Here is a 20,218-nt window from a genome sequence, read left to right as displayed (position 1 = left end):
AGATAAATCAAAATGTAGAAAAGGTCTGAAATTAACAAGTAGGTGAAGATTTAAGTAGTAATTTTTATTGAAAATCTAAGTAGATAAACCCCAATTTTTTATTTTTTATTTTTGAAACAGGTCTCACTTTGTTGCCCAGGCTGGAATGCAGTGGTGCGATCATAGCTCACTGCAGCCTCAATCTCCTGGGCTCAAAGTGATCCTCCCACTTCAGTCTCCCAAGTAGCTGGGACATGCCACTATGCCCGGCTAATTATTTATTTTTTGTAGAGATGGGGTCTTACTATGTTGCCCAGGCCATTCTTGAACTCCTGGGCTCAAACAAACTACTTGCTTTGGCCTACCAAAGTGCTGGGATTCTAGGCGTGAGCCACTGCATCCAACTCTGATATGCTTAACAATAGAAACATGTTTATTCTATGTACAAACATAAAAGGAGATAAACATGGAAAGTTACTTAAATCTTAGAAACATATCTATAACCACAAACTCCAAAGAATCTAGAATAAAACTTTAGGATGGTACGGGGCCAGATTCAATGGATTTAATTGTTAAAACTATAGACCAAACATTCCCAACCATGCCACTGTAATTATACAAGGTTTTCAGGAATATATATTTTTCTTTTAATGTGCTTCATATTTTTTTTCTATTTTGGTCAGTACATATTTCCTTTTTTTTTTTTTTTAATACCAGTACCACTTGCCAACAAATTTCTTTAAAGATAAGAAAACCAGCTCTGTGGAATTTTATACTTAGTTAATGTTGGAAGCCTAGTACAGTACTTGGCTTTGTTAACTTTTCAACTTTGTTAAGTGCTAATGTTGTTTTAAAACAATTTACGTAACATGAGTCTTGGAACTTGGCCTCTTCACGTTTTTGTTCTTTGGTCAGTTTTGTAAAAATTATTCAAGTAAAAGTTTCCAACTTATTGCTATATATTTTGAGCATAATATTTCTTTTCTTTTCTTTTTTTTTTTTTTTGAGACAGAGTCTTGCTCTGTTGCCCAGGCTGGAGTGCAGTGGCGCGATCTCGACTCACTACAAGATCTGCCTCCCAGGTTCACACCATTCTCCTGCCTCAGCCTCCTGATAGCTGGGACTATAGGCGCCCACTACCACACCTGGCTAATTTTTTTGTATTTTTAGTAGAGACGGGGCTTCACTGTGTTAGCCAGGATGGTCTTGATCTCCTGACCGCGTGATCTGCCTGCCTCGGCCTCCCAAAGTGCTGGGATTACAGGCATGAGCCACCACGCCCAGCCTGAGCATATTATTTCTTAATACTTTCCCTGACTGCAAGTTGTCCTTTTCTCCATTCAAGCTATATTAAGTTATATTCTTATTAAAATTAGGCAATGATTTATGTAGTTATTTAAATGTAAAAATTTTTCATTTTCCTTTAAGACTTGTGTTTATAGAAATTTACACATCTATTCTTTAAGTACTTTTCAGAAAAATACTTTGCTTCTTCACCTTATTTGTAGCTACTGTAGTGATGCTCTTTCCCAGCAGATGTTAATACCCAGAATCTGGCTAAATGTGGAGGTAAGTAGGTGAGGCTGGTGAGAACATACCTATTCCTTATATGCAGGGATGCCTGGGCCACAAGGAGCACATGCCGACGTTCGGCAAACTATACATATAGCAGGTTCAATGCTTCATCACTCCCCAGAATAAAGATTGATCCAGGCATCAAATACTGATCTGGTGATGCTGGGACTCAGTGTGAAAGATGAATAAACTTAGTATTACATACAATCTTTTAAAACTTGCTCTCAAACACAGCAGGTCTGGTTAGATTCGAATAAGGGATTCACAGGCTCCTTATTTTCTCCTAGGCTCTGGCACTGACACTTAATAAGCCAGTGACAGTTTAGATGTCTATATTGCTTTTGTTTTCTTTAAGGAAATATATCATAAATATATAATACTTGTTATAATAGCATAGGCTATAGAAGAATTAACCTTCTATGAGTTAGTGTATGCACATGAGAACAAAAGATTCCTTTTGCTCTTACCTTTCCCATTTCTATCTCAAGGAGAGCATTGCTGAAGAAATGTCAGTTTAGGTTTTGCTCAAGAATCTTAAGTGTAGCTCAAGAGGAAACAACGAGCTGCACCTGAATAAAAGAAGGCATCTTGGAGATGGACATGTAATTGACGTTCCTAAAGTTTAGCCAATATAAAGTCTCCAGACTTTCAGAACCTCTGGCTAGGCACCCAGGACAGAAAACAGTTGGCAACAGAGTTCTGCTGGCCCATCACAAACTAAAGGAAAATGTCAGGCAACACAGCAGGTGGCTGGATTCTTCTGAAGCACACAGAGGCCGGTGTCACTTCGAAGTGCTTCACAGGGAGTCTGTCAACCTTCTCCATGGCACATGGTTACTCTCACTTCTGCCTGATGGAGAAACATGCATTTGATATGTTCATACCCAGTGCCACAGTCTAGATGAGACTGAGTATGGAGCCTCTGATCGTTCACTTAGGCTGGGAAATTGTTAAGTATTTGGATATACTACTTTGGAAATAGCTTACATTTGATAAAGTATATACCCTCATCCCAAGATATCTTTAGGCAAATGGAAAATGGAGCAACACTGATCCAGTTCATTCTACCTGAACTGGAAGAGGAAGCTTACGCAGGCTGATGGATAGGAAAGTCATTAATATTTCTACATTATAAAAATAACTCATGAATATATTTTTTAAAATTCAAACCTTACAGAAATGTACACAGTAATATATGAAAGTCTTCCTACAACCTCTTCTCACTCTCAACCCATACCCATTCACCTCCTCAGGAATCAACACTTAACAGTTCGGTTTGCATCCTTCCAGAGCGTTCCTGTGCACACGTGTGTGTTGTCTGGGTTGTCTGCTTTATGTGCATGGACATGATGTCCATGCTTCAATATGTCCATGTCACAGAGAAATATGACACAATGGAAAAGTGACCTAAATTCCAAGTTTTCAATTCTTTCATACAAGTTTTAACTTTCAAACTTTTGAAATATTCTCACCCTTCCAAAACACTTATATATTCCATTAAAAACACAAATCTGTAGTAATTTAATGGTGACTAGAAACACAGGCCTATAAGGTTAAGAAAATAGTAAAAAGATACCACGACACACGTAGCTTCTCCTGTCCCAATAAAGTATATATTCTGGGAACTTTTGCAAAGCTTTTCTTTAACCATTATTATTCTATGTAATGCATTTCAGTCATCTCTTCTGGCAGGAGCAGTAGACTTGACTCAGCATTTATTTTTTATTTTTATTTTTTTGAGACAAAGTCTTACTCTGCCACCCAGATTGGTATGCAGTGGCATGATCACAGCTCACTGCAGCCTCAACCTCCCCAGCTCAAGCAGTCTTCCCATCTCAATCTCCCAAGTAGCTGGGACTACAGGTGCAGGCCACCATGTCCAGCTAATTTTTTAATTTTTTGTAGAGATGAGGTCTCACTATATTGCCCAGGCTGGTCTTGCATTCCTGGGGTCAAGGGATCCTTCTGCCTTGGCCTCCCAAAGCGCTGGGATTATAGGCATAAGCTACTGCAACCAACCACTCAATATTTAGAATTATTAGGTTGAAAATACCTGGGACCCAGGACCTTGATGGAAGTTTAAATTCAGAACTCTTAAGCAAAAATGTGAGATAAATTCCTAAATTCTTTGTTACCTATAAGCAAAGACTCTAATTCAGGATTAACTAGGGTCTCCTTTCTTGAGACCTATTCCAAATCAGGATCTGCTTTCAGTATTTAATAGGATATTAAAACATAACAGATGCAAGGATTTATTAATCATCCAGTCTGGGCTAGGCACTTTACATAACTTGCCACCAAGAATCCTCACCACAGCCCTCTGTTGGTTCTCAAGTTGGTGGTAGAACTGGGGTGAACTGGTTTCTCACTCCAGAGCCTGTGCTCTTGGGCTCGGCAGTCTCCTAGACTAGGGATTACCATGATCTGAAACTAGACCATGTGGGAGGGCTATGAAGTGTGTCTGTGTCACCAGTGTTCTAGGCCTGGCTGCTACTCAGAACTGGCTTCCAGGGGACAAAGAGGGAAGAGTTGTCACAGACCCAAGAAGTTGAAAGATGAAAGCAGAGAGCAGGTATGTCTGAGAAAACTCACCACCAATGAATGGAAAGAAGGTAAGCCCAAGAGCATTCCAAGACTCAAAGGATGGGCCAAAAGGCAGAGAGCCAGGGACGGAGAAAAAGGAAGGAACAAACAGGCAGGGCTGGAGTCAACTGCAGCAGAGAAGAGCCAAGAATCAAAAACCACACTGTGTGTTTGGGAAGTTGGGGCAAGGAAGCCAGGAAAAAGGAGAGAGAGGAGGTAGTGAACAAGGGAGCGAGTCCAGCATCCTGCATGGGTTAGGCCTGTGTTGCGTCCTGTGCCACTGCATTCACAAGGTGGAGTCCGTGGGTGGCTCCTCGCAACCACAGGACACACTGAAGGGCTTGCTTTCTCCTTCTCAGGCTTGTTTGAAATGCAGCTGTCACACCTGTGACTCAGCATGTACTACTGGGTGCCACAAACGATGCTCTACATTTGGATGCAAAAATTAGATAAGGCCTAACAGAAGCCAGATTGTGGCTAAACTTTCATCTAAAGTGAAATATTTGACCCCCAATACTAACTTTTAACTTACTGCTGTGTAACTGCAGACCAACATAGGACAAGTTAGGAAAGGCTATATTTTCTTTTGTAAATTACTGGAAACACTCAGGTATTAAAATGTGCTCCAAAAATGTTGCAGATAATCTGTCTGCCCTATCTAGGGTAGGAGGACTTTCAAAAATTGTTTTGGAATAAAATGCTGATATATAAAATATATCATGACTTTATCTATTACAGCACCACAGTCCATCATCTCTCACCTGGACCCTGAATTGATCTCCTAACAGGTCTTCCTCCCCTCTTGCACTCTTGTTTCCCTCCCTGTAATCCATCCTCCACACACAGAACAACCACAGTGACTTTAAAAACATAAAATCAGACCTACGCCCTCCAACAAAGGTCCACTACTTTTTTTTTTTTTTTTTTTTGAGATGGAGTCTCACTCTGTCACCCAGGCTGGAGTGCAGTGGTGTGATCTCGGCTCACTGCAACCTCTGCCTCCCAGATTCAAGCGATTCTCCTGCCTCAGCCTCCGCAGTAGCTGGCACTACAGGCACGTGCCACCAAGCCTGGCTAATTTTTTGTAATTATAGTAGAGACAAGGTTTTTGTGTTTTGATCTCCTGACCTCGTGATCCGCCAGCCTTGGCCTCCCAAAGTGCTGGGATTACAGGCGTGAACCACTGCGCCCGGCCAAAATCCACTACTCTTAAAGCAAAGTCTCTTCATCTTGGCTTTCAAGGTTCTGTCTAATCTGACCCACCCTAACTTTCCAGTCCCTTCCCATGCCACTTTCCCTGTCTTCTTGGGTTTCCAAACACATTCAGCTTCTTCCTGCCTCAGGCTTGCTTTAGGAACTCAGGGACCATGTCTGTCTTGTTTGCATCACCCTAACAGCATCTGAACTGGTGCTTGGGGCACAGGAAGCACTCAATTTTTTGAATGAATGAAAGCTGAAAGTCTGTAGTGCAATAAGTGTCCATTAGAGGGCTCCCTTGACACTAGAGAACAAAACTAAATGTTAGATGAGGATGTCCACAGTGAGGTATTGACAAAGTGATCATGATACAATAAATACATTTTTAAAAGCAGCACATTACCAACTCTCTTCACTTCCTTCTAGCTGTGTGACCAGACTGTCCTGTGACTGCCTGGACCTCTATACACACAGACACCCACGGTGAGGTAGCCTCTCTGTTCCTCAGTGTTCACATCTCTAAGTGGAAATAACAATAGTACCTCCTCTCTTAAAGGGCTGGGGCAAGGATCAATGAGATAATGCATGTAGAGCCCTTAGTTCATTGTCTGGCACATGAAAGTCCTCAATAAATGGTTGACTGTTATTACTTCAAGTCAATTACTGGAAGTTAACTTTATCTGAAATGCCTTTTCCAATCATTTTCCTGTGTCCAAATTTCACCTCTTTTTCAAGGCCCTGCTCAAATACTGCCTCTCATGTATAATATAATTAGACAGGCTTAATCCCCAAATCCTAAGGCCCCCCTTGTGGCTTGCCTTTACCTTCCTTCCACAGCCAAGTGTTTGGACAAAGTTGTCTATATTTCCATTTGTTCAAATGGTCATGATCAATTTTCCGCACCTGTAGAAACCAATTCTCTGTAAGCTCACTCATAGCCTCCCTATTCTAAATTCAACAAAAACCTTTCAGCCTCTTTGTCACTAGCTACTGACACTGCTGACCACTCCTGCCCCTAGAAACACTCTCATCCCTGTTTTCCCCCCTGCCTATCTGGCCACTCCCTTTCCGTCTCCTTAGTCCTCCACTTACTTCATGCAGCCCATGAATGCCAAACCCACAGGCCTCCTAACCCACAGGCCTCTTATCCAGACTCTTCCATGAGCTCTAAACCCTACTTGGCTTTCCTACAGGCATCACAAACTTAACATGGCAAAAACAAACTCATCACTGGGGCAAGGGCAGGTAAGTTGGGTGAAAAAATTTTTTCAATTAAAAAAAACCCAATTCATCATCATACTTAGATCTACTGCATATGGATCTTGATAAGATGGCAAAATCATCTACGCCATTACCTGAGCCACAAATCTCAGATCCAGCCTAAGTGGCTTCATCAAATTCTCATTCTCTATGTCCCTAGCTTATTCCATTTGATCTCAGTATCTCTGCCTTTGTTCTTCCTGCCTAAATGCCTAGACTACTTTAATATAGTTTCCAACTAGTCCCTGGACCTCTACTCTTTTTTTCTAAATTTTAGAGACATGGTGTCACTCTGTCACCCAGGCTGGAGTACAGTGGCATGACCATACTCCCCTGTAATCTCAAAGTCCTGGGCTCAAAGTCCTCCCACCTCAGCCTCCTGCATAGCTAAGACTATAGGCATGTGCCACCGTGCCTGGCTAACTTAAAAAAAAATTTTTTTTTTGTAGAGATGAGGTCTCACTATGATTCCAGGATTGTCTCGAACTGGCCTCAAGTGATCCTCCTGCTTCAGCCTCCTAAAGTGTTGATATTATGGGCATGAGCTGCCATGCCTGGCCTTTTTAAAAAATAGCTCTATTGAGATATAATTCATATTCTATGAAATTCACCCACTTAAAGTGTACAATTCAGTGAGTTTCATCACTATCTAATTTTATAACATTTTCATTACCCCACAAAGAAACCCAGTAGCAGTTACTCCCCATTCCCTCCTTTCCCTAGCCCCTAAAACCACAAATCTACCTTCTTTCTCTATGAAAGGAGACAAGAGATTCCTATTCTGGACACTTCATATACATGGAATCATTCAGTATGTGGCCTTTTGTGACTATCTCAACTCTTGTCCCTTCCTCCACTCCATTCCACTCTTCACGGTTACCAGATTGATTTTTTTTTTTCTCTGAGATGGAGTCTTGCTCTGTCACCCAGGCTGGAGTGCAGTGGCACAATATCAGCTCACTGTAACCTCTGCCTCTCAGGTTCAAGTGATTCTCCTGCTTCAGCCTGCTGAGTAGCTGGGATTACAGGAATGTGCCACCATGCCTGGATAATTTTTGTATTTTTAATAGAGACGGGGTTTCACCATGTCTAATCTCAAACTCTTGGCCTCAGGTGATCTACCTGCCTCAGCCTCCCAAAGTGCTGGGATTACAGGCATGAGCCACCACACACAGCCGAAATTGATCTTTATAAAACACAACTCAGGCTGGGCATGGCTCACACCTGTAATCCCGGCACTTTGGGAGGCTGAAATGGGTGGATTGTCGGAGTCCAGGAGTTCGAGACCAGCCTGGGCAACACAGCGAAACCCTGTTACTACAGAAAAAAAAAAAAATACAAAAATTAGCCAGGCATGGTGGCACGCACCTGTAGTCCCATCTACTCAGGAGTTTGAGGTGGGAGGATTGCTTGAGCCCGGGATGTCGAGGCTGCAGTGAGCTGTGATGGCACCACTGTACTCCAGCCTGGAAAATGGAGTGACACCTTGCCTCAAAAAACAAAACAACACCAACCCCCGCCACCCCAATTTATGTCACTCTCTGGCTTAAAATCCTTTAATAGCTCCTAGTAGATTGCAGGATAGAGCTCATGTACATAACGGCCCTTCCCAAGCTGCTTCCTGTCCATCCCCCCAACCAATCCATCCACTATTCTCCCTTTATTCCATTCAAACATTCGTTTCCCAGATATAACATCCCATGTCACACCTCCACAGCTTTCCCATGTGTTTGTCTCTGCTCGGAGCATGCTTCTCTGTCTTCCTTATCTACATATTTGGTCCTCACCTCTTAACTCTGCTCAGACCTTCACTAGGGACTCAGATGCATGGTGCCTGTGTTGCCATGGCACCCATCTAGCAAACCCGTTATTCCACTGTGCTGCAACACTGCTTTATCTTCTCCCGTGAGACCATTAGCTACTAGGTGAGGGCACAGACCATGTTTCACTTAAGTTTTCAGCATTTAGCAGAGTGTGTGGCATGAAGGAGTCACTTCAATACCTGTTCTGTTGACTGTCAGTAATGATCTTGGAATTAGCATTTGTTTATGCTCACCCCAAAACACGAGGAGGCAATTTGCAGTAAAGAAGCTGAAAAGTCACACACACAACCAAATTTCATAAGACATGCAAAGGGCACAGGATCTGCACATGACTATGAGAACTACACCAAAAAACATTCTTCATAGAAAAAGCAATGGATGAAAACCATTCTGGTTTGGTGGAGTTCCGTGACAAAACAAAGAAATTGTTGTTTCATTGCCAATTTCTCATGTTTAAAACCCAAACTAATAACTGATTTTGTCCTTGAAAAACTGCCTATAGAAGTTATGTTGTAGAAAATATTTCTCATTTTTATAGAAGAATTTAAGCCACTTTGGGAGGCCGAGGCGGGCAGATCACCTGAGGTCGGGAGTGCAAGACCAGCCTGACCAACATGGAGAAACCCCATCTCTACTAAAAAAATACAAAAATTAGCCTGGCGTGGTGGCACATGCCTGTAATCCCAGCTACCTGGGAGGCTAAGGCAGCAGAATCCCTTGAACCCGGGAGGTGGAGGTTGCGGAGAGCTGAGATCGTGCCATTGCACTCCAGCCTGGGCAATAAGAGCGAAACTCCGTCTCAAAAAGAAAAAGGAAAGAAAAAAAAAGAATTTAAGCATGTAAGTACATTTAATGAGCCATCGGGTGATGACAGTAATTTTTGATAAGGGAAAAAAGGTGTAAAAAAGTACCTGTAGATAAACCTTCTTCACACCAGGCACATAATCTGCGATCCGGCCAAAGAGCAGTCGTCCAACTCCTGAAGTGACGCCAATGCACATGAGAACAACCTCTTTATTTTTTTCATCTTGAAATCTTTCATTTACATGTTTCATCTATAGGCCAAAGAGAAAGAAACCACACTAAATACGGTAGAAAAACTTGACAAATTTGAGGCTTTGCATCAAATGCATTTGCTTCTCTGTAATGTTATGGGCTTGCAACTTTTTCCAAATTTGAATATTTATGAAACTTGTCCTGTGATACTTTTTCATGAAAACATATGAAAAAAATTAACACGTTTTAGTTTTCATTTTTAAAAGCATTTTTAAGGCTGGGCATGGTGGCTCACGCCTGTAATCCCAGCATTTTGGGAGGTCGACGTGGGTGGATCACCTGAGGCCAGGAGTTCGAGACCAGCCTGGCCAACATGGTGAACCCTCATCTCTACTAAAAATAAAAATATAAAAATTAGCCAGGCATGGTGGTGCACGCCTGTAATCCCAGCTACTCGGGAGGCTGAGGCAGGAGAATAGCTTGAACCCGGGAGGCAGAGGTTGCAGTGAGCTGATTGCACAACTGCACTCCAGCCTGGGTGACAGAGCAAGACTCCGTCTCCAAAAAAAAAAAAAAAAAGCATTTTTATAAGAGTTTTTATTTTTCAACAAAGGGTTAGAAGCATGCAATTATAAGCTACACTGATCCATTAGCTAAAGGAAGAGAACAGACATTTGAACATACCTGTTCTCTCAAGGTCGCCCAAGGACCCGTTACATTATCTGCTCCCTAAGAGACAGTTCAAGGGTCAATTCTGGAGTTTTATTTCTTCCAGGAGGACCTGAACCAAATTGACACCCTGAAATGAGTTATAACAGAGCGTCTAGAATAAAGCATAAGGTTCTCTACCTGTAAAGTTGCCTATTTGTGTAGCATTAGAACAGATTAAAATGCAGGGGCAGCTTAACATAGCAGTTAAAAGATAAACCTCTGGAGAGGCAGACTGCTTGCATTCAAGTCCTGGTTCTGTTCTTATCAGCCTTGTGGCTTTGGGTAAGTTCTTAACCTCTAGGGTTTCAGTTTCTTTGTCTGTAAAATGGAAATTGGAAAAGTACCTACTTCAGAAATTGGTTGCGAGGATTAAATAAAATGTCTGTGTAAAGAGCTTAGAACAGTGTTTGGCACACAGGTAATAACAATCAGATATTAATTTTAGCTTTCTTTTTTTTAAAGGACCTTTCTCCTCCACTTAGTGTACTTATAACAGAGACTACAGTGACCTGTGGGCCATAGATAGCCAGTGAGCATATTTTGTTTGACCTTTCCATAATGCCCAACAATCACCATCCCCCACACCACATATTGGTCTGAGTTCTGGAAGTCTGCAAGCAAATTTCCCACCAAATACAACCACCCATATACTGCCCATGTGGCAGTGAATAGCCTTCCTGGGTGATATCTCTTTAAAACACTTCTCATTTTGCATTTTAAAAGCCCATTTACGTATCCCAACACCATCTCCTTTTTCTCTTCTCTTTCAAAACTATTAACTGTTTTCCCTAACTTTTGTGTTTTCATACTGGTCCAGAATAGTCCTCCTAAATATGGCTTTAATCTCATCAATTCCTTATTCAAAGGTGGCCCGCTGCCTACATTTACACTCCTTAGTTTGGTATTCAAAGCTCTCCGTAATCTGTTGCTAATCTATCTTTGTACCTTTATTACCTCCTGATCTTTGACTCAGAAGTAAAAAATTCATCTGACTTATAAGCCTGGATTAAAAAAAAAAGTAGAAAATTTAAATGTCTAAGGGCTCAGCGAAATAACATAAGTAAAACAGGTTCATTGGAGAGAAAGGACATATACTTCAGTCGATTATTATCATATAGGTCTACCAATGTTGCCAAATCTACCTCTACGAGCCCTTTAATTTAAAAGAAAAGTCAGAAATCCGGATTTTGTGTGGAAATGTTGGCACCTAATTTAAATTTAGGACACTGTGTGATCCAGCTCTACAAAAGTCTTAACAAAACACGTCTGCAAACTGCATTAGGCCTGCTTTGATCTCAGCCCTAATCCCATCTGTCCCAGTAGGACAGGTTTATTCACAATGTCACTTAAACATGCCAACATGTTCTTATCCATCTACATTTCTGCTGCCTCTTCTACCCTCTTCAACTTCCTAACTTCTTGTTATTGCCAAAAATTTTCATTTGGCACCTGAGGTATTCCGTGTTCCTACCCAGCCCTGTTAATGTCTCTACACATTGTCTTTAGTAGACACTTCATGTAAAATTAGACATATCCACTCCTGTTTCAAAGGCACCTCAAAATCAACAGGCCCTGTGCTGAACTCAACTCACCCTCACAAATTGCCTGCCCCCCATTTCAGTTAATACACTACTGTTAGCCCAACTACCCATGGCAGAAACTGACAGCTGCCCTAGATTATTCCCTTTCCCTCTTCAAATCCAAGAGTCACCAGTGAATCCTGATGATTTACTTTCTAAATCTCTCAGACTTGTTTCCTTTGGCCCACGTTCCTCATGGTATTTTAGTTCCGTTCCTTTCACTCCTCACCGGGACCACTACAGGAGTCTTCTAACATGCTTCTTGCTTGAGCCCTCACTCCTAAATCTCTCCCCTCTAACCTATGTTCCCTGAGAACACCAGGTTAGGTTCAAAATGAACCTGTCTCAAACAAACAAAAATAAGAGACATTCTTTAGTATTCATAAAAGACTGAATCTACCAGGCATCTTTTTTTTTAATGAAACTAAGAACACCTGTCTGTCAAATGGCTATTATTCTTTATTAGTGGTTTATGATTTCCCCCCTGCTCTACTTTGTAATCCTTAAAAGGAATAATAAGGTGAAATGTTTGAGGTATTTTGAAAGAAGATAAATTGGGTAAATCCAAATTATGCTTAGGTGGGAACTTAGTTCTTCAACTAGAAGGGGCATTATTTAATTAATTTATTAATTAATTAATTTATTTATTTGAGATGGAGTTTCACTGTCGCCCAGGCTAGAGTGCAGTGGCGCGATCTCAGCTCACTGCAACCTCCACCTCCCCGGTTCAAGCGATTCTCCTGCCTCAGCCTCCAGAGTGGCTGGAATTACAGGTATGCACCACCACACCCGGCTAATTTTTGTATTTTTAGTAGAGATGAAGTTTCACCATGTTGGCCAGACTGGTCTCAAACTCCTGACCTCAAGTGATCTGCCTGCTTTGGCTTCCTAAAGTGCATGAGCCACCACGCCCGGCCTAGAAGGGGCATTATTTAACTGAATTTTGTTACTGCCATGATTATTTAAATAAAGCAAGAACTTCAGCTTCTAATACTCCTTCCCTATTCCCACCAAAATCTGCAAACTAAAAAAGTTTCTTTGGTCAGTATGTGAGGGAATCTGGGGATGCTGGATCTCTGGATCCTTTCTCACTGAGACAGTAGTACCCAGGAGGTCTGGTATGTTCTACTTGTAGCCTGGGCCATCCACAACTGCTGCTGTTTTATAAATTTCTGCTCATCTGTCATCCTCTGGAGACTGGCATGCACTTTAGTTCAGAAGAAAGTGAATATAGGACAAAATGGATATTTCTAATAAAGAGTTGTGTAGAGATATGAAAATGTTGAAGAGATGTTTTCATACTTAATCTATTTTTTAAACCAATTTAAAGCTTATACTAGAGGTCACTGTCTACACGGGGATAATATTATGCTGTAGAGCAGTTGTTTAAAGTTAACTTTAAGGATAAGTTAGACTTTATCTAAATGTATTAAGTGTCAGGAATTCATCTTTTTTTTTTTTTTTTTTGATGGAGTCTCGCTCTGTCACCCAGGCTGGAGTGCAGTGGCACAATCTCGGCTCACTGCAACCTCCGCCTCCCGGGTTCAAGCAATTCTCCTGCCTCAGCCTCCTGAGTCGTTGGGATTACAGGTGCCTGCCACCACGCCTGGCTTATTTTTGTATCTTTAGTAGAGACGGGGTTTCACCATGTTGGTCAGGCTGGTCTCGAACTCCTGACCTCATGATCCACCTGCCTCGGCCTCCCAAAGTGCTGGGATTACAGGTGTGAGCCACTGCGCCCGGCCAGGAATTCATCTTTTATTTATGTTCTTAAACATCTGTTTAATCCTGGGTTGCACACTTCCAGGAGATTAACAAAACCTTGCTAATTCACATCTTCAACACTGACTGTGCCTGAAACATTTTTTCTTTTTGAGACAGAGTTTCATTCTGTTGCCCAGGCTGGAGTGCACTGGCGCAATCAGAGCTCACTGCAGCCTCGACCTCCTGGGCTTAACCAATTCTCCTACCTCAGCCTCCCGAGTACCTGGGACCACAGGTACATGCCACCACACCCAGCTAATTTTTAAATCATTTTTGTAGAGACATGGTCCTGTTATGTTGCCCAGGCTGGTCTCAAACTGCTGGGCTTAAGCAATCCTCCACCCTTGACCTCCCAAAGTGCTGGAATTACAGGCATGAGCCACCACACCTGGCCCTGGGTAATTGTTTCTGACCAGCCAACTGAAGGCAGGTTCCTTTCCCCTCGCTAGAGCCCACAGACAGATCCTGTTTGAGAGGTCTCAGGCAGCAGCCTAAAAAAGTGATCATCTCACTGGAATGGCCTCAGCCCTGGCCTCTCTCCTCTCCACCTCTCTTACAGGGGAGCCACAGTGTAAGACATTTGGAGACATCAGATGGCGTTCTGATGAAGCAGCTAAGGCAGAGTCCTCTAGCTCTCATATACCAACCACAGAGGAAGTTAAATGGGTGGCCACAATACAAAAGCAGCTCCAACAAAGCCAACGAACATGCATTAGAACTCAAGCTTCTCATCACCAAATGGTTTCACGATAGAAGAATGCCCAACAGAAGGGAACCCCAAATCACTTTATTTACAGAAACCTGTGAAGCGCAGTGGTGGTACATACCTGCAAAGCAAGGATGCCATTGATCAAAAAGGTCCAATAATTACCTACTGTACTGTTTCCTAAGACTGTGTAATTTGGCCATGCCTTGATGGTCATTATCTTCCTCCTTTTAAGGGGGTGAGTACTTTTTGTTTAATATATTTTATGTAAGGTTTATGGAATTTATTAAATAAATATGATAAAATACTGGTGCACACAAGTTAGACTATATATCTTCGGGGAGTCATAGTTTAAAAAGAAGGGGGATTACTGGAGACTCTTCAAACAAAAGTAACTTTATTTCTGACAGAGGACTTGGAGTAACAGCTGACTGACAACTACAAAGTGCTAACAAAGGCCGTATACAGAGGCCAGGAAAGCAGGGCAAAAACAGGCCCAAGGAGGAGTAGAGACTGTGGGACTAAAATAACTACAACTGTCTTCTAGGCAGAACTGAGCAAAACAACCCCTCTACCCCCACCCAGTAGTTATCATCCACTGCTGCTGCAGTTAACTATGCTCTGTGGGAGATAAGATTTCAGTCACCCAGTCATCATCTGTATTCGTTTATAATGATTTTGATTCTCTCATCTCTGTCCTTCCTCATAAGATACACATCATCAAACTGAAAAGGGGTGGACAATGGCTAGGCATGTACACTCATTTTATGTCTAGGAGAATAAACTCTTCGGGGGAGCGAGGGGACCTGTATGTTTTACATTTACATGGTACATCAAAAAATGGGATAATAAATGCTACATAATATTTACAGCAATTATGGAATTCAAACTGATTCTTTCAACTTCCTACTTTCCAATACGGACACTAAGTTCAAAGCACTTTTACTCACTGCTGTTCATACCAGAGATTGGCACCTTCAGCTTGTTGCTTCTCATTTACTGCATTTTGGAGTAATTCTAAGAAAATATCCATCCAACATTTGAAAAGCTATTCCATAACTCTAGAAGACCATTCTGCCTAAACATACTTTTTTGAAAGGTAAACTCAAAAAGCCTGGGCCCTTTAAAAAAATAGACGTACATCTGAAAGGGAGTAGAAAGCCTGCAAGCGTGGGTTAATGGATAATCTGAGTTTGTTGCAAATCAAAACTTAACACTACCCTTTGACTTAAAAGTAGGATGAACAGAAATCTTCTGAATGAAATGAGACAGTTTATTTTGTTTTTTTCTTTCTTTTTTAAACGATTGTGTTTCCTCTAGCTGTGTTTTTGCTAGAGGAAGTAAATTAAAACAAGTGGGGCACTCCCTTAGGAAGTTTTGCATGAGCACTGCACACCAGCAAGCTGAGCGAGGTGATTAAAAGTGGAAAAAAATGAACTCCATAGATTTGAGTACATAAAATTTATCCCTTTACACCAGAAAACACTGAAATAAAACTTTATGGCCACTGATATTCATTGATTAGACCAGCCCCAAAATGTAATCTTAGCTTCTTTAATCTGATCAACTGTGCCTTTAGACTAAAGTATCTCTAAGATGTGCTTAGAGAAAAATTTCTTTGCTTGCCAACATTTTTAAGGACTGACATCTTTTGGTAGCCCAGTGTCTATTTTTTAATGATATTTCTGTTGTGGCTAAACTATGGTACAGGTACCTGCCCCCTCCTCAGCAGCTGACCAGGTGGAGAGCAGACCTTTGGCCTAACAGGACGTAGGAGGCATGGGTGATTGGTTCTGTTTGTTTTTTTAAACAGCTGATCTTTCCATTTCATTAAGATGGGTTTCCATGGTGTAGATAATCACGCATGGCACTGTTAAGACATTAAAAAGGACTGGGAAAAAAGAAGTTTCTGGAGTGCAGATTATTTCATAGCTACCAAAGGGCAGAAAAAAGAAGAGTTCAGAAGGAAGAGATGGTTAATGGTTTAAGGAACCTAATTTTGAAAACATTTCTAATACTAAAAATTCTTTAAAAGCCTTTGTTATTTCTACTTGTTTTTTTTTTAAAAAAATAATTTTCCCTGGATTACAAACAAAACAAATAAACAGTCCATCTACGACATAGCATCATTTAGATAAGATCAAGATTTAGTAAAATGTCCTAGAGGAATTACCAACCAAAACCAGCTTGGATTTAGATGCCAGTTTAAAGAACCCTGCATTTTAGAAGTTTAAAGTAGACTTCATCTTAAAATAGAAAATAAATCACTAGGATTTTTAGGTAACTTGAAATTATTTAGTGGCTCTAAATAATTTCTGTGCCAGATATTTCACAAGTTATCAAAAATTGTTCTGTTCCTTCCTGAACAATGAAAGGTTTAATCTGTTAGTTTATTTAAATTTTTATTAATTTCACCTACATTCCATTTTTTTTTTTTTTTTTTTTTTTTTTTTTTTGAGATGGCGTTTTGGTCTTATCACCCAGGCTGGAATGCAATGGTGTGATCTTGGCTCACTGCAACCTCCACCTCCCGGATTCAAGCAATTCTCCTGTGTCAGCCTCCCAAGTAGCTAGGGTTACAGGTGTCCGCCACCATGCCCAGCTAATTTTGTATTTTTAGCAGAGACAGGGTTTCACCATGTTGCCCAGGCTGGTCTCAAACTCCTGACCTCAGGTGATCTGCCCACCTCAGCCTCTCAAAGCGCTGGGACTACTGGCATGATCCACCACATCCGGCCTAAATTCAAATTTGATTCTGTTTCTTTCTTGGAGTTTCATTCTTGGCACACCAGACTTACCACTCTCAGATCTTTGGTTCCTGGCAAGTTTGAATGAATACAACAGACCGTGTCTATGCTGGTCATCAAGATGGTTCCTGAGGGCTCAGCCATGGTTGGCAGCCTACCTGCATGACTGACTGACTCCGATACTTTGGTAGAGCACTTTGAAGATATGAAAGTGGTTGCAAAGGCTCTGTAGATGTGGACTCCTATTTGTGATTCATGCTCCTTTGAGGTATCATGTACTTCCATGTTTTACATTTATTAAAAAACAAGAAAAGGGGACATGCTCTTTAAACTTATTCTTGGATTGATCTAGTGATAAAGTCACCTATCGGCTAAATGTGCATGCAAATGAACAGGTAGGTGTGGGTTATGGAGTCTCTAATCAATAGTGGAATTACAGTCATGTGCTACATAATAACATTTCTGGTCAAAGATGAACCACATATACAACAGTGATTCCATAAGATTATAATCCTGTACTTTCACTGTACCTTTTCCATGTTTAGATACACAAATACCATGTGTTACAACTGCCTACAGCATTCAGTGCAGTAACATGCTATACAGGTTTGTAGCCTAGGAGCAATAGGCTTTACCTATGCCTTATAGCCTAGGTATGTAGTGACTACACCATGTAGGGTTGTCTAAGTACACTCTGTGATGTTTGCACAACAATGACATTGCCTAAGGATGCATTTCTCAGAACATATCCTCATTGTTAAGAGATGCATGACTGTAAATGAATTTGGAAAAATAGTCCAAAGTGAACAAATGCACTCAAGAAAAGGCTAGTGGAAATGATACTAAATTTTATAAGTTTAATATAGGCTTCTCTTTTTTTTTTAGACAGAGCCTTGCTTGGTTGCCCAGACTGGAGTGCAGTGGCAGAATCTCAGTTCACTGCAACCTCTGCCCATGGGTTCAAGAGAGCTTCCTGCCTCAGCCTCCCGAGTAGCTGAGATTACAGGCGTGTGCCACCATGCCTAGCTAGTTTTTGTATATTTAGTAGAGATGGGGTTTCACCATGTTGCCCATGCTTGTCTCAAACTCCTGACCTCAAATGATCTGCCTGCCTCGGCCTCTCAAAGTGCTGCGATTACAGGCATGAGCCACTGTGCCCGGCCTAAGATAGGCTTCTGATATGGTTTGAATGTTTGTCCCTTCCATATCTCATGCTGAAATGTGATTCCCAATGTTGGAGGTGGGACCTGGTGGGAGGTGACTGGATTTTGGAGGTGGATCCATCACAAGTGGCTTAGCACCATTCCCTTGGTGATAAGTGAGTTATTGCTTGAGTTCACTAGAGATTGGGTTGTTTTAAGAGTGTGGCAGCTCCCCACCCACACTCTTGCTCCCAATCTCATCAAGTGACCTGCTGCTCCCACTCTGCTTTCGCCATGAGCAAAAGCTCCCCGAGACCTCACCAGAAAACTGAGCAGATGCTGGGGCCATGCTTCCTATACAGCCTGCAGAATCGTGAGCCAATTAAACCTCTTTTCTTTATAAATCACCCGACCTCAGGTATTTCTTTACAGGAACACAAGAACCTAATACAGCTTCTTTTTAAAACAGAAAAGGACACATTCAGAAAGCATTATTTAAATCACTGGGCTCTGAGGTAACTTGATAACTTATTTAATGACCTTGGCAATAGTGTCAATAAGCAAGTATTTTGTAAATTCACAAAATTGGTTCTACCTTCTTCTGTTGGTTATTGAAATTTTAACTTAAAGATTTGATTTTTGAAAGAAACAAAGAAATTAGGCCATTAGTTCTTATTCAGCTTCCTAATTTTTCCCTTAATTCTGAAGTGAAGAAAAATGGATCCTTCCATGAAAATTCTACCTTCTTCTAACCTCTCTTCACTAAGATTTAGGCTAATGATGTTGGCTAAAGTGCTACTTTGCCAAAGTCTCCTATCTATCTTTCTCTTTCCCTCAGTCTTTGGAAGGCATGATGTTCAGTCTTTTTTTTATTACTCCTAAGAGCCATCTAATTGCTGGCTCAAATTTGCATCCATAAATCTAATTTGTTTTTACCTGAATGAAGATTAAAATTTGTTGAGTAGGCCTAGATCAGCTTTCCTTCCACTGTTATCATTTCCACATACTTCTGATATTGTCTATCCCAACTGTTCCTTTTCTTATTCTTATTTCAGAGTTCTGGTGTGGAGGTTGGGGAAATGAAATTAACATTAGTCTCTTGGTATCTGTGGGGAACTGAACCCAGCACCTCCTCAGATACCCGTATGTATGGATGCTCAAGTCCCCGATATAAAATGGTGTAGTATTTGCATGTAACCTATGTATATCCTCCTGTATGCTTTAATTAATCTCTAGATTACTTATAATAACCAATACAAGGTAAATGTTATGTAAATGATTATTCTGCATTTTTATATTTCAATGCTCTACACAGAGAAACTTCTCTAGTAACAAACTATGATCCCCAGAAATGGTCCCTGAAAGTATAGTCTCCCATTGTTGTTGTTTGTAGAGATGTGGTCTTGCCATGTTACCCAGGCTGATCTCAAACTCCTGAGCACAAGCAATCCTCCCACCTTGGCCTCTCAAAGTTCTGGGATTACAGGCATAAGCCACTGAGCCCAGCCTGTATTTTGTTTTTAATCTGTGTTCTTTTTTATTGTTTCTGTTTTGAGATGGGGTCTCGCTGTTGCCTAGGCTGGAGTGCAGTGGCATGATCACGGCTCACTGCCACCTCAGCCCCCCAAGTAGCTGGGACCATGGGCACATGCCACTATGCTCAGCTAACTTTTATTTATTTTTATTTTTATTTTTTTGAGACGGAGTCTCGCTCTGTCACCCAGGCTGCAGTGCAGTGGTGGGATCTTGGCTAACTGCAACCTCTGCTTCCCGGGTTCAAGAAATTTTCCCTGCCTCAGCCTCCTGAGTAGCTGGGACTACAGGCAGCTGCCATCATGCCTAGCTAATTTTTGTATTTTTAGTACAGACAGGGTTTTGCCATGTTGGCCAGTCTGGTCTCGAACTCCTGACCTCAGGTGATCTGCCTGTCTCAGCCTCCCAAAGTGCTGGAATGCTCAGCTAATATTTTAATGTTTTTGTAGAGATGGCATCTCACTATGCTGCCCAGGCCAGTGTTTTTTTTATTGTTTTTTTTCCCCCAAATATTTTCAATCCATGGTTGGTTGAATCCAAGGATGTGGAACCTTGGATATAGAGGACTGCCTATAATTTAAATATGTTTAGTTTTGTCTGGTAATTATACAGTCAGTGTTCA

At 41.3% G+C, this 20,218-nt stretch overlaps 1 protein-coding gene and 1 long non-coding RNA gene across 3 annotated transcripts in view; one reads left to right on the top strand and one right to left on the bottom strand.

Annotated features, from left to right (window-relative positions):
* The window catches only part of SLC16A10 (solute carrier family 16 member 10), a 142,938-nt gene that overhangs the window by 9,495 nt on the left and 113,225 nt on the right, over window positions 1-20,218 (bottom strand). Inside the window, exon 4 of the mRNA XM_024248584.3 lies at window positions 9,329-9,472. Within this exon, the coding sequence (XP_024104352.1) occupies window positions 9,329-9,472 (144 nt within the window). The remainder of the gene's footprint in view (window positions 1-9,328; window positions 9,473-20,218) is intronic.
* LOC129060028 (uncharacterized) lies at window positions 10,072-15,049 on the top strand. Of its 2 annotated transcripts, XR_008526353.2 has the most exons (3): window positions 10,090-10,653; window positions 12,358-12,477; window positions 14,028-15,049. It is a non-coding gene; the product is annotated as an uncharacterized LOC129060028 (long non-coding RNA). The 2 variants fall into 2 exon arrangements; XR_008526352.2 differs by having other exon boundaries at window positions 10,072-12,477.

The sequence above is a fragment of the Pongo abelii genome, chromosome 5, assembly GCF_028885655.2.
Source record: "Pongo abelii isolate AG06213 chromosome 5, NHGRI_mPonAbe1-v2.0_pri, whole genome shotgun sequence".
NCBI classification, from domain to species: Eukaryota; Metazoa; Chordata; class Mammalia; order Primates; family Hominidae; genus Pongo; species Pongo abelii.
This window is presented reverse-complemented; position numbering and strand designations above follow the sequence as displayed.